The sequence below is a fragment of the Trichechus manatus genome, unplaced genomic scaffold (genome assembly GCF_000243295.1).
Source record: "Trichechus manatus latirostris isolate Lorelei unplaced genomic scaffold, TriManLat1.0 scaffold00008, whole genome shotgun sequence".
NCBI lineage: Eukaryota > Metazoa > Chordata > Mammalia > Sirenia > Trichechidae > Trichechus > Trichechus manatus.
The window spans coordinates 30,016,853-30,031,008 of record NW_004443944.1 but is presented as its reverse complement, the minus strand read 5'-3'; the positions used below and the strand labels follow the sequence as shown (position 1 = coordinate 30,031,008).

Below are 14,156 nucleotides of genomic sequence, written 5' to 3'. Positions count from 1 at the left end.
GTCAGAGAGGCTCTTTACCTGCTCCTGGTTGCCTTCAGGGCCATCTTGGATGCAGAGAGGAACCTTGCTGAAGAGATGACAGAGTTCCATCTGGAGGAAGACTATTTTGAGCACAGAGCCAGTTCTGCTCATAGGTAGAGTAGGCAGCTGCTTTCGTTATATGGTTTTGCCCCTGAACATGTTTTGCTGGGACTAACCTCCTTGTCTCCCCAGCCCCACTGCTACCACCCAAGTCCGGATCTCAGTCCTCTCTCACTGTGACTATTTAATTTTCAACCAGCTGATCTCCCCACCTCCAGTCTTTGCCCCTCAAATATAACCTCCTTTTTCATTCCATAGGCCTTAGGACATGGGTCTTATTTCTGACACTTCCCTGCTTATAAAACTTTAGAATAAATCCATTCTCTTTAGCATGACATTCAAGGCTCTGCAAAGACCTTCTTCCCAGCACTTTTACAGCCTCTTCCTCCTTGTGCCCTCTATTCTATGGAGATACAGACTAGTGGGTGGAAATATTAGGGAAACCATTTTTTAGACAGTATGAAGGAAAAACTTCCTGATCAAACCTGCCAGTGAAGGTTAGGAAGTTTTCTTAGTTGTGGGGCCATGTTAACATCCAATTTGATACACATTCACACCAGCCACAGGGGTAAGCCCCTTAGGGAAAAGAAGAAAGCAAGCACATGGTCAAGGTCTTTGGAGCCCAGTTGATCAAGGAGGATAGGCAAGTAAGGAGTAAGTACACTACAGTGATAATCACTGTAATGGAAGCATGTGGAGAGCTTTGGGAGCTTGGAGGAAGGAGGCACTAACTGCCTGAGAGATCAAGGAAGGCTTCACAAAAGAGGTGATATTTTAGTTGGACTTCAAAGATGAGGCATTTGGCAGTTGTGAAGGAGAGACTGTAGCTTCCAGGCAAAGAGACCAGTGAAGACAAAGGCTTATGTGTGTGTTTCGGGGAAGGAAAAACAGCCCAGTGTGGCCAGAGCATAGGATTTCAGGAAGAGCAATGTTGTTAGCGTGGTTGAAGTTATCAAAGTAAGTTGGGACCAAACTGAAGGGCTAAGGAAGTATCATATGTGTACTGTGTTTCACACATGGCATACAGTAAATGACTCTTGAATGAAGTAATGTGTATTTGTCTATTTGTGCATGTGTAGCTGTGTGTTAGGATGTGTTTGTGACATTTGGAGATGATTTTTGAAGTACTACTGAGGGAAACAAATATAAGAAATTGGAGCTCAAAAACACTCTGCCTTCATGCAACTTGTTTCAGTGGAGGAGACAGAAAATGAGTAAATTGATAGTTGTTACATAATTTTAGGTATTGTTATGTGTAATGAAGAGAATAAAGCAGGGTAAATAAAGGGTTAAAAAGTGGCCAAGGAAGGCCTCTGAGGAGGTAGATCATTCCCAGCCTAGAGAAGAGCCGGTGGAAAAGCTCTGAGGCAAGAGTATGTTTGTAGAATAACTAGAAGGCAGGTAGAATGGCTGGAGCATTGCCAGGGATGGGGGAAAGAAGCTGGAGAAGCTTGGAGAAGAGGGCAGCTGAAGCCAGAACATACAGGGCCTTGAGGCCCGTTTGGTAAATGAGGAAATGAGGCTGAAATAGCCAGGGCCACGGAACAAGTTAGTAGTGGGAACAAGTTAGTAGTGAGGCCTGGATCGGTAATGTCCTAGTTTAGTCTGCCTTCCTTTGCTCCTTGCTGTCTTCTGGCTTTTGACCAAGATTGACTTCAATCCCATTTAACGCCTTCATTCTCATTTCCTTCACTAGCCATCTGTCCCTCCTGTGCCCAGGGCTCCTGTCGCACACACCATTGTCTGTTTCATTTCAGGCTGCTTTGCTTAATCACAGCATTAACATTTACCAGACTCACATTTGCTCACATGACTTGGTGATAGAGGGATTCCTGGAAGGTGAAAGCTAGAGAGGTCCTTGGACATCTTTTTAGTTTCAACCTCCTGATACTAGAAGCTCAGAGAGAGCAAGTGACTTGCCCAAGGCCACATATCTAGTTAGTGACAGAACTTGATTTCCTTTCTCCAGTTCTCTTGCCTCCAGTCTCTGGCTCTTTAATTTTGCATGCTTCCTCCCTTTCTTGAGTCTTCAACAAGAGAGAGTCAAGATGTGACCCACGTAATTGGTAAAGGCAACTAACATTCAAGGGCCCTCTGCCATCTGCCCTTAATTTAGTTTTTTATTTGAACTTTGTCATGTGAATTTACTATTTTAATCTGGCCAGTGTCTTTATACTACCACTCTCCGCAAAGACGGCATGTTACTAATTCCATACCTTTGTTCATGTGCGGTACACTTGAACTGGCAGCCTGCTCTTAACCACCAGCCTTGTCTTTGAAGCCCAGCCCCAGTCTTACCTCTGGAGAAGCTTTTGTGGAAAGAGAGCATAGGAAGGACTTGGAGTTGGACATACCTGGATATGAATCCCAGCTTTGGCACATACTGGCTGTGTAATCTTGAATCAGTTAAAGTTACTTGACTTCTCTGAGAGCAGTTTCTCATCTGTAAAGTAGGGATATTAATACCTGCTTCATGGGGTCATTGGAAGGGTTATTTAAGATACTGTATGTAAGTACATTTTACGTATTCAATCCTCCTCAAGTTATCTGCTAGCAAACACTTCTTGGGTGGGTTTCTGTGTGCCAGGCACTGTGCTGGGTGCTTTTAAAACTCTTTCTTTTTTTTTAAGCACTTAGCAGCATATGAATCTACAGTTATCTTCAGAAAAAAAAGTTTAATTTTTTTTTAGAAAGCACTTACCTCATTTTTTATGTTTGTGTTATTCTTGTTGTATATAGAAAGAGGCCAGCTTACATTTACGCGTATACTTGTATTCCAGTTGTTGCTCTGTCATTTTCAAGCTGTGTGAACTTGGACAAACCTCTTGACTTCCCTTTTGTGTGTTTCTGCCACCAAAGCCCTAAAATTCAATCCCATAACCATTTGGAAACCTGGCTTGTTTACCTGCTCACCTTGGAAAAAATCTCTCTCTGTTAATGACACAGCAGTAGCAGCTGGGCTGACTCTGCATGACTTGGAGAGGACAGGATGAGAGGCAGAGGACTCGGTGCCTGGGAGCCAGTAGGTCAAGGATTGGCAACCCCTCACAAATCTAATCAAAAGATTTCTGGATGAGGGGCTGGGGGTATGTTGATGGTGACTTCATTTAAATTATATTCTGGGGGTGGGGGGATTGCTAACTCCATTGAGTGGAAGGACTGGCAATGCACAGCCACCTTTGCTTGGGCCTAGGTAAAAAACTTTGCTGGTAGGAAGTGTCCAGCGTGGTTGTGGCTGCCTGCAGGTCATCTTCTGCCGTTGAGGACATCACCTGCTGGCCCTGTGTTGGCCTCTGAACAAGGCTGTTGTGGTTTGATAGAAGAGCACAGTCTCTGATGTCGCACAGACTTGAGTTCAGATCCCTGCCTGCTAATTGTGTTCCTTAGGCTAATTCTTCCTTTACCTCTCAGAGCTTCAGTTTCCCCATCTGTAGGCCAGTGATATTCATATCTACAGTCGTCCCTCGGTATCCACAGAGGATTGATTCCAGGACCCCTGTGGATACCAAAATCGGAGAATGTTCAAGTCCCTTATATAAAATGGTGTAGTATTTGCATATAACCTACACACATCCTCCCGTATACTTTAAATCATCTCTACATTACTTACAATACTTATAATACCTAGTGCAATGTAAATGCTATATAAATAGTTGTTATACTGTATTGTTTAGGGAATAATGATAAGGAAAAAAAAGTCTGTACATATTCAGTACAGACATACCCATCACAGGCCTAACTAGATAGTACATGTCAGCAACAGTGTAACATTTTTTTTCCAAATGTTTTTGATCCACAGTTGACTGAATCCGCGGATGCAGAACCCGTGGAGATGGAAGGCGGGCTGAACTTTTGGGGTTGTTGGTGAGGATTCAGAATAACTTAGGTAAATAGGTTGTCACACAACACCTGATGCTTCATTGGGTAAATGGCAAGTTGATTTGTTACTTTAGCTCTTTAAAGACCAGTATCCTTAGGAGATGACTGTAAAGTCAAAGCTACTCTGATTGCCTGACCAATCCCCCTAGAAATGCCCTGGACCCCTCCTTTCCTTAGAAATAGTGAGCAAGAAGAAGCCTCCCAGGGCAGGCTCTATCCTGCTAGACATCCTGTCTGAGTAAGCAGGATTGCTACATAGCAGATATACAGGGCCAGGGCAGGTAGCTCAGGCAGCAGCTGATGAATAAAAGGCTTCTCTCTGTTCCCAATAAATTGGTCCTTGGGGATCCTAGCTTTGAAATTCTAATTGACGCAGGAAGGAAAAGATTCATTAGGCTCTGGACTCTTTAAAATGCTGCTGCTCACGTACTGTTTATTCTTGGCACTTCATCAGGAGGAATTAAGTAAACCAACGGGTTGGGAGGCTGCTGACAGCAGAGCCCAGTGTGCCTGGTGCTGCTGGGGCTTGGGGGGGGTGGGGCAGATGTTGGACCTCCTCTACTATGGCACACACAGCTGGCTTCAGAAGTACCTCACCCCTGGGACTAGCATGAGTCCAAGCCTTGTATACTGTCAGTGTTGGAAGGGCCTTTTAAAATCATTTATAGATGTTAGCTCATTTATGGATGGTCCGAAGAAAGGTTGGGGCTTGCCCAAAATCACCTAGCACATTAGTGGTGGAGCTAGAATGAAAATTAGTCAAGCCCCAGCCTCCTGACTTCCAGGTCAGGAATCTTTGCCCTGTATCACCTTTGGATTTCTAGACCTAGTATTTCATTAATTCAACCTTCAACAGATACTTTTGGCACTTTCTGTGTACCAGGATTCTGTGATAAACACAACAGACACAGAGGAGGAGGGGACACATGATCCAGTATTAGGGCCAAGATTAGAAAGGCCTCCAAGAAGTCTGAGGTTTAAATAGTGTTGTGGATTGAATTATGTTCCCCCCAAAATATGGGTTGGAATCCTACCTGTGGAAGTCACGTTTGGAAATAGGGTTTTCTTTATTGTGTTAATGAGGCCATACCAGTATAGGGAGTGTCTTAAGCCTAATCACTTTTGAGATATAAAAAGAACAGATTAGGCACAGAGATGAGCAAGCACAAATGGAGGAAAGATAGATGCCACATGGAGATTACTGAGAAAAACTGATGAATGCCAGGGTTACAGAAACTGAAAGAGATCTTCCTCCAGAGACAACAGAGAGGGAGCCTTCCCCTAGAGCTGGTGCTCTGAATTCAGACTTCTAGCCTCCTAAACTGTGAGAAAATAAATTTCTGTTTTTTAAAGTCACCCACTTGTGGTATTTTCATTACAGCAGCACCAGGTAACTAAGACAAATAGGAGTTAGCTCAGCAAGGAAGCAGATGGTGGCATGTTCAAAGGCTAAGGGACTAGCACCTGCAAAGAGCCAGAGGCTCTTTCCAGGGATGGAGAGTTGAGTCTTGGAAGAGTGGAGGAATTGAGGAAGAGATAAGAAGTCAAGACGGGCTAGATCCAGGAGGTTTGGGCTACTTTCTCTATGGCTTTAAAGTACTCTGGACCTGAGATTAGGAGTCCTGGGTTCGAGATGTGTTTCTGCTGCCAATGTGTTAATTACTCATCATTCAGCTAACATTTATGTAAGGTTTTTTAGGTTTACCATGCTGGGCAAAATGCATAAGATGTAATCTCTCTCAGAGATCTCAGTTTCATGAGGCAAACAAGCTAATAAACGATCTCTGTAATATCCATCTCATTCACAGCCACGGTGCGTCTGTCAGTGGAGGCTTTTGTGTTGCTGTGATTGATGCTGAACAGATTTCAGCAGAGCTTCCAGACTAGATAGACTAGGAAGAAAGGCTTGGCAATTAACTTCCAAGAATCAGCCATTGACAACCCTGTGGATCACAGTAATCCAGTCTGCAACACACCATAGGGACGGTATGGGACCAGGCAGCATTTCCTTCTGTTGTGCATGGGGTCACCATGAGTTGGGGGCAACTAGACGACAGCCAACAACAGCAACAAATAATAAATCAAAGGGAAAATTACCTCTGCTGGAGAAAGTCAAGTTGAGCTGTGTGTTACTTTCAGCATTTCCTCTAGGCTTTGATGATCTTACTTGTCAAGTGTTGATAAACACCTGTCCTGTGTAGCTCATGTGCTGATGTGAAGACAACTTCATAATGACTGGCATTTGTGTAACATTTTATAGGTTACAAAACACTTTTCACATCATTAAGTCATTGAATCTTAACTGTAATCGTATGATGTAGGAAATTTTTCCCCATTTTACTGATGAGGAAACTAGGACTCAGGGGTTAAGGCTTGTTTTACAGCTTTTGATTACCAAAGCTAGGATTATAACTCCAGGTCTGTTTTGCATGACAGTGGATCCAAACAAATTTTGAAAAGTAGAGCGATGGCAACCTTTCTTTCCCCTACTGGAGTGGTAAAATTTCCCCGTCTCCCCCTTTCACAGTCACTAGAAATGCAAAGAATGTCTCAAATATGTGAAAAGTACACCTAAGCTGTCTGAGAAAGAAAGGGAACTTACTTCAACCTTCCCAGGCTGAGCTCTGAACTTTAAGACCATGGGCCTCTGTGCTCCATCCCCTGCTCCTCTATCATGCTGTTTATAGGGCGTTATCACATTGGCTGCTGGCAGCAACTTGTGGTTTTACAGGTAAGTAGATTGGGGTCCACAGAAATTAAGTAATTTGCCCGAAGTCCCTTAGTCATTCATGTCAGAAACAGGACTGGAGTCCAGGGCTTCTTACACTGAACAGGTGCTCTTTAGTCATACAATGTGGTCTCCTTTGATTCAGTTCAGTTCAAACGATTCTTAACTGTACCCCATATGCGAGACTTTGCTATACAGTAGAGCCCCTAGTTAGGAGACAGACATGCCAATAAACCCTCTTGGTGTAATGACTTCTTTAAGAGCAAGGACTTTTGTTATTTACTTCTCTGTCCCCATCCCAGAGCCTGGCTCCAAGAATGCTTTGCTGTTGTTTTTGGTCTTAGCCTACTAGAAGCTGGAAGGAGCAGATGGCCACTGCAATGTGGATCATGAGGGTGGGATCCCAGGCATGGCTAGAGGATGAGTTGAGAGCGCTAGCCCTATCCACTGCTGTTGCTGTACCTAGATCCCTGCCAAGGTATTCTCCATCCCACATCAAAGTGAAGCTGACCAGCCTTGGTCCCATTCCCTGTCTCCCATCACCCCGTCCCCCGCCCGTTCACATACACTTGTTTGTCTCCTGGATAGACTTCATACAAAGGCTGATGAAAACTGCTGTCCCAGTGACCCTTTGGACTCATTTCCCAGGCATTTTCCAAGATGAGGGTAAGGAGTCTAGCCCCACAACCAATCTAGCATCTCCTCTATATAGGTAATTCCTGGCTTCAGGCCTCCCACCAGGCTCCCACCCACTTGGCTATTTTTACTCCTGACTCCTTAAGAAGTAGTTTGGCTGCTTAATGTGACTCTGCCAAGAAAACCTGAAGAGTAATCAATACTGAGAGAATGAGCATGTTTCCTGTTTATTCACTCCTAACTGGAAAATTTTCAGGAGCACTATTTGGGGAATGACTGAGTAAGGACAATTGACTTTCATGATGGGTACCTGCAAGAACCTTAAGTACCTTATAAATCATGAATGGAAACATCAACATTTATCCATGATATTTCAAGTGCCCCTTGTATTCATATCTTTATACGTTACAGAGCTCTTTCATACCCCACTACCTTTGAGTCTTAAAGCAACTCTGTGAGGGAAGCAGTGCAAGGAGTACTACTCCCATTTGACAGTTGAGGAGACCACAGCCCAGAGAAGGTTAGAGAGGGTTAGTGACCCTCTGATAATAATGGTGCCACAACCCAAAACAACCAAGATTTGGGAGACAAGTAGTGTTGAGTTTGAAATCTGGTGCTCACTACCTTTGTGACCTCGGACAAGTTACTTAGCCTCTCTGAGCCTCTGTTTCTTTCTCGGTAATAGGAGGATAACCATTATCTACCCCTTCTGGTTGTCTAGGGATTAAACAATATAACATATGGAAGATGCCAGCACAGTACAGAACATGTAATAGGAACTCACTGACTACAGGTTTCCCATCTCAGTGTTCTAAGTGTATTGTATTCTGAGTCTTTGAAAATTGGTACACTTCACTGCAGTAAAATGAGCTACATATTTAAAAAAAAAAAATCAAACCCGTTGCCATGGAGTCAATTCCAGCTCCTGGAGACCCTGTGTGTTACAGAGTAGAACTGCTCCATAGAGTTTTCTTGGCTGTAATCTTTATGGAAGCAGATTGCCAGGCCTTTCTTCTGCAGTACCACTGGGTTGAACCTTCAGCCTTTAGGTTAGATGAGCACAAAGCTTTTGCACTACCCAGAACGTATAATAAATCCCTATTTACCAGAATATCATTTAAGTGTCTCACTAGGTGAAGAGAACTGGATTAGTGGAAAGCAGGGGTGCTCTAGACTCTGGCTAAGTACTTCTGATACGAATCACAATAGGTTAGGGCTAATAGGGACCATAGAGATCTGTTTCAGTGTCCCCTAAACTGTCTTACTCAGAAGAGATGTTAATAATTTGGAAGATGTCAGATTGAATTATGCTGAATGCATTTTTTTTACTGCTGACTTCTCAGAGTCTTTACTGTGCATTGTAGTCTTGGGGAGGAGGAGGAGTGGAGTATGCCAAGTTTCCGATTTTTATTTGACCTTGGAGCCCCTTTTCTGAGGAACTCTCATTAACATCTCAAGGAACACAGGTCTTCCGTGGAAGTTCATACAACACTAATCTGGTCCAGTCCCTCATTTTCTAGATGAATCAAGTAAGATCTATACCTAGGTTACAGAGCCAGTCCATGGCAGAAGCAGGTCTAAAGCTCAAGATGCCTGACTCCCTCTTGGGCCACACCACTATTTGCACTCTACTGGTCTTCCTTTTGGAACTCTGGTGGCGCAGTGGTTAAGAGCTTGGCTGCTAACCAAAAGGTCAGCAGTTCGAATCCACCAGCCACTCCTTGGAACCCCTATGGGGCAGTTCTGCTCTGTCCTGTGGCGTCGCTATGAGTCATAATCAACTCGACGGCAAAGGGTATTCTTCCTTTTAAGGAGCCCTGGTGGTGCAGTGGTTAAACGCTCAGTGGTTGAACCCACCAGCTGCTCTGTGGGAGCAAGATGTGGCAGTCTGCTTCCATAAAAATTTCAGCCTTGGGAACTCAGTGGGGCAGTTCTACTTTGCCCTGTCGTGTCGCTATGAGTCAGAATCGACTCGACAGCAACAGGTTTGTTTTGGATTCTTCCTTTTCTAGCCAGAAAAGTCCTAAAATAATAGGGGTTTTTGCAAACCACTAATCAGAGAGTATTGTTAGAGTTTCACGCCTTCTGTGGTGATGTGTTTATCCTAGTGAGCAGGAAAATGAGGAAACAACAGGCTTAATGGCCCCCGAATGTTTCCAACCAGTTGAAGGACCAGAGGTTGGGTAATTAGCTCAGCGTCTGGAAAGGTGCCTCTGACCCATGAAGTTTAACTCTATTTTTGCTATAAGAAGTTTGAATTGCATTCAGGGGACTCATCCAAGAGGTCCACAGTGTAGTTCCTATGATGAACACTGTGACACCAGTAACTACAGGAAAGATCTGGAGAGGGGTTTGAAGAGAATGTGTGAAATTTCTGGTCCTCCATCACCATCTCCGCCACTGGACTTTGGAATATTCTCCTAGATTTCTATTCAGATCCTGGCAGAAGGAGTTGTCCTTTGCATTTGGTAGGCTTATCCTCGGTTTTACTAAGCCTTCTAATTCAGACCCAATAAAAATACCACTTTTACATTTGCAAAGTTGTACAGCATGCTTTTCAAAGCACATCTGATACTCAAAGCAACCCTGTGACATAAAGATTATCTTCTACGTCATATGAGGACGCTAGGCCTCAGAGAAGTAGTGACTTGTCTAAGGTCTGACAGGTGCCTAGCACAATGCCTGATGTAGTAGGCACTCAAGTAATATTTTCTAACTGAAAAATTAATACATTCTCAGGAACAGACTTCAGATCTCCTAGCTCTTTGCCTAGTGTTAGTTCCATTAAACCAGCACAGTGGGGCCCGCTGGTTGGGCTTGTCTGAGGGCTACCAGATAAAATACAGGAAAGGAAGGCTGGGTCTCCCTCACTGTGTTGATTGCTGACAGTGATGGTGATTTCTGGCCTTTGCTGCTTCCTGCTTGGTGAGGACCTCGTACATCTTTCCCACCACAGAAATTCCAGAATCAGCAGTCTGTGGGCTGCAGATGCAACCTCTCTGTTCTGTAGATGCAACCTCTCTGTTGAGCTTCTACTTCCTGTAGTACACTGAACATGAACCCTGGTGGCCCCCTGCATCTCTGTTCTTCCTGTTTTCTCTCTCATCATTGATCTTGTCTCCCCTCTGTCCTACTGATGAGTGAGGGACTTGGGTTCATCTCAGGAACACCTACTACACAGTTCACTTTTAAGGAGTAGCCATGTCAGGAACACTGGAAAACCATATACTGAAACAATGCCCACCTTGGATTCTTTCACCTGCTCACTAGCAGAAAGTCACTGAACATCTGCTGGTTACCAGGGCAGTGCTAGAGGCAGGGATTGCAAAGAATCAATAAAGCAAATGTGTGAATACAGAAGTGCAGCAAGTGTTGCTGGGACAGAGGTCTGTAGAGAATGTAGGGCTCCAGAGGAGGGAGTGGCTGGATCTGCCTGTTGTTGTTAGGTTCTGTCGAGTTGGCTCTGACTCATAGTGAACCTACGTACAACGTAACGAAACACTGCCCGGTCCTGCGCCATCCTCCTAATCATTGTTATGCTTGAGCCCATTGTTGCAGCCACTGTGTCAATCTGCTGGATCTGCCTAGGGCATGGCAAACAAAGGCTGTCCTGAAGAGTTCGTCAGAGGCATCACATCACTGGGTTTGTACTCAGAAAACTGCTTCTGGCCCCAGCCTTCATCACCAAATCAGAAAATGGTTCTGGTCTTGCTTTATTGATGAAGCCACAATCTCTCTTAACCTTACTCAGTTTTAAGAGTGTGTGATATTTGGAAGCATCTGGTGGCAAAATTGTTAAGAGTTCTGCTGCTAACCAAAAGGCTGGCAGTTCAAATCCACCATCTGCTCTTTGGGAATCCTATGGGGCAGTTCTGTTCTGTCCTGTAGGGTTGCTATGAGTCGGAATTGACTCGATGGCAACGGGTTGTTATAATAATAGAAACCCTGATTGCCCAGTGGTTATAGTGCTTGGTGAAAGAAAGGTTGGCCTGTTCAAGCCCACCAGCTGCTCTGTGGGACAAAAAACCTAGCGATCTGCTCCCATAAAGATTACAGCCTAGGAAACCCTATGGGGCATTTCTGTTCTGTCCGGTAGGGTTACAATGAGTTGGAATCAACTCGACAGCCTGCAAGAACAACGTAGTAATAGTAAGAATGATAATAGCACTAGCCATCTAGTAGTAATAGTAATAATGATAATTCTCATTTAGAAAATTCCTGAGTACTTAACTTGAATTCTTACAACAGCCTTAGGAGAAAATACTGTAATATTCCCATTTTACAAATGAGAAAACTAAGGCTCAAGAGGTTAAACCATTTACCTAAGGTCATACAGCTGTTGGATGGCAGAACTGGGATTTGAACTCAGGCAGTCTAACTCCAAAGTCATTCTCCTAAAAGGATCTCAAAAAAGGCTGTTAATGGTTTTAATATAATACTTACCTCAAAGAGTTGTAAGAATGAGAAGTAAAATATTTAGCAGTATACCCAGCACATAATTAATAAATTGTAATGATTATTATAAAACTCTTTCTCAAAGCTAGGGTGGATTGAGCCCCTGCAAAGATGCCTCCTTCCTATCAGTCCCCAGTCTCTCCTGGCTTTGGCATCTGTGCAGCCTGCTTCTTTGTTTCTTAAAAAGGATGGCTGGGGGAGGGGGGCGGGCAGTGGTATGTGGCTCAGCAGAGTTCAGTTCAGCAAGATACTCCCTGAGCCACCCACTGTGGGCCAGGCCTATCTGGAAAGCAGTGGGGATGCCAAGATGAATTAGATTGTGGTTCCTGCTGTCCAGGAATTCACAGTCTAGGAGGAGAGACTGACACGGAAACAGATCATTTTAATTCAGTCTCCTCAGGTGTATCTTAGCCAGTACCACATCAGAGTCCCACTGCCTATGGCTTATACTACAGCTAGCAGGGCAAGAATGCCTTGCTATTAGATTTAATATAATTGTTGAAATCATCTTGTTAATATCCTTGTCATCATTAAAGCAGCTGCTATTAATGTAGAAAGTAGTAATACCTTGGAGAAGGTCAGCAGCTACTCAGGAGATTTTTAGCATGCTCAACTGGAAAAACCTATTTTATTTTTACAAGGTAGGTGGATTGGTGTTCCTAAACTGCTGGTAGGGCTGAGGAGGTCTTGGCTTGAGGAATGTACTATGGGGAAGGATTTATGCCCACACTCCCTGTCCTTCCCACCCTGGCCTCCCTCCTGGCCACCCGATGTGCTCCTCAGTTATCACATACTTTATAGCTTCTTGTACTCAGGCATATTTTTTTATTTGGCAGAAGGAGCAGGAGGAGGGGTAGCTTTCTGAGGCAAGATATCTGCCAAGAGAGGTAGTGACTGAGCATCTGCTGAGATTGGCAGGGCTATGCCAGGGCAGCAAAGGCTTTGTGAATATATGCATTATTGCAGAAGGTACCTCCAATTAATCGGTCCTTGAGGGTTATTGGAGCTCCTGCCACTTGCCTGGCAACGTGCTAGGTGATGTGGAAAATGTCCAAAAAGCTACCAACATTCTCTCTATCCTGCCTGGTGAGAGATTAACACGTAAGACAAAAAGGAGTCAACACAAGATGGATGCTCTGATCAGGGTTTGAGTTGTGTGGTTCAGACTCTCGAGCTATAAGGACTTAGGAGGGACGTCTTACTGTCCTGCATGTGACATAGGAATGAGTGATGGCTCCCACGAAGTCTAGGCTCTTCAGCAGCCCACAAGACCCTTTCTGATCTGGCCTCTGCTTTGCTGTCTCTGTTATCATCTCCTGCAACATCCATTCTTATAGCCTACACTCCAGCCAAACTACAATACATATTATTATTCCCTAAATATGGAAACTCAAATTTTCGTAACTTTGCTCATGGCATTTCCTCTTTCCCTGGTGTTTTTCCACTCACTGTGTGTGGGCTAACTCCAACTTGTCCCTCAGGACAAGATCAAAACTTGATGACCCTGCTTCTGTGACTCTCTCCTCTCCCTTCAAAGCTTAGGTAAGTGACATACCTCTGAATTACTAATTGCTCCTGTCATAGCCCTTATCAAGATGAAATACAGGTGTTGGCAGAGATTGTACTTTATTCACCTCTGTATTTGTGTTCACACTGTCTGGCAGTATTAGGTGCTCAGTGAATGATTTTTTGATAAATAAGTAACAATTTTTTCAGTATGTTATTTCTCTGCTTAGGACCTACAATAACTTCTTTGTGGCATTCAAAACTCTGTAGACTCAAGAACTAGTAAAGAAACACAGAAGCTGTTCATTTTCACCTGTCCATAAAAACAACAATAAGGTTTTGTTTTTCTCCTATTAAGTTACCCCCACTTATGCACACATAATGTGATCAGAGCATCCTGTCTTATGTAGCCCCTTTTTGGTCTCATGTGTTAGTCGTCTTTCATCCCACAATCCTGGTGAGGTTGTGATGAAAGTGGTGCGTTCACTGGTGGTAGCTCTTTTGGAAAGCAGTTAGGCAGTGTGTCTCAAGAGGCAGAAAATGTTCATAATTTTGACACAGTAATTCCACTTCTGGAAATCTGTCCTAAGGAAATAATCCAATATGTAGAATAAACTTTCCCTCAAATGCTATTACAGTATTGATAATAGTGAGAAATTGGAAAAAACCCTAAATGACCACCAGTCTAAAGTATGATAAATCCACTTGGGAAAACTATGAGCTACTTAAAATGGTAGTTATAAAAAAGTGTTTATTGAAAATATGTAACAATAATATGGACAGATATTTTATAATATTATAACAAATGTATTACAATGTTAATTGAAAAAAAATTAGTCTACAGAATTTGTATACTATGAATTCAACTATG

General features: G+C 43.6%; 1 protein-coding gene across 12 annotated transcripts in view; it reads left to right on the top strand.

The window, feature by feature from the left end:
* RALY (RALY heterogeneous nuclear ribonucleoprotein) overlaps positions 1-14,156 on the top strand; it is a 128,335-nt gene that overhangs the window by 66,245 nt on the left and 47,934 nt on the right. For 4 of the 12 annotated variants that reach the window (XM_023725246.1, XM_023725237.1, XM_023725240.1 and 1 more), the window contains exon 1: positions 4,493-6,691. The exons of 2 other annotated variants lie outside the window; for them this stretch is intronic. In XM_023725246.1, coding sequence (XP_023581014.1) covers positions 6,635-6,691 — 57 coding nt within the window. In that variant the 5' untranslated portion in view covers positions 4,493-6,634. Of the gene's footprint in view, positions 1-3,880; positions 3,968-4,492; positions 6,692-9,220; positions 13,322-14,156 lie in introns of those variants that run through there. 6 more of the 12 variants (XM_023725270.1, XM_023725255.1, XM_023725259.1 and 3 more) reach the window with 5 other exon arrangements.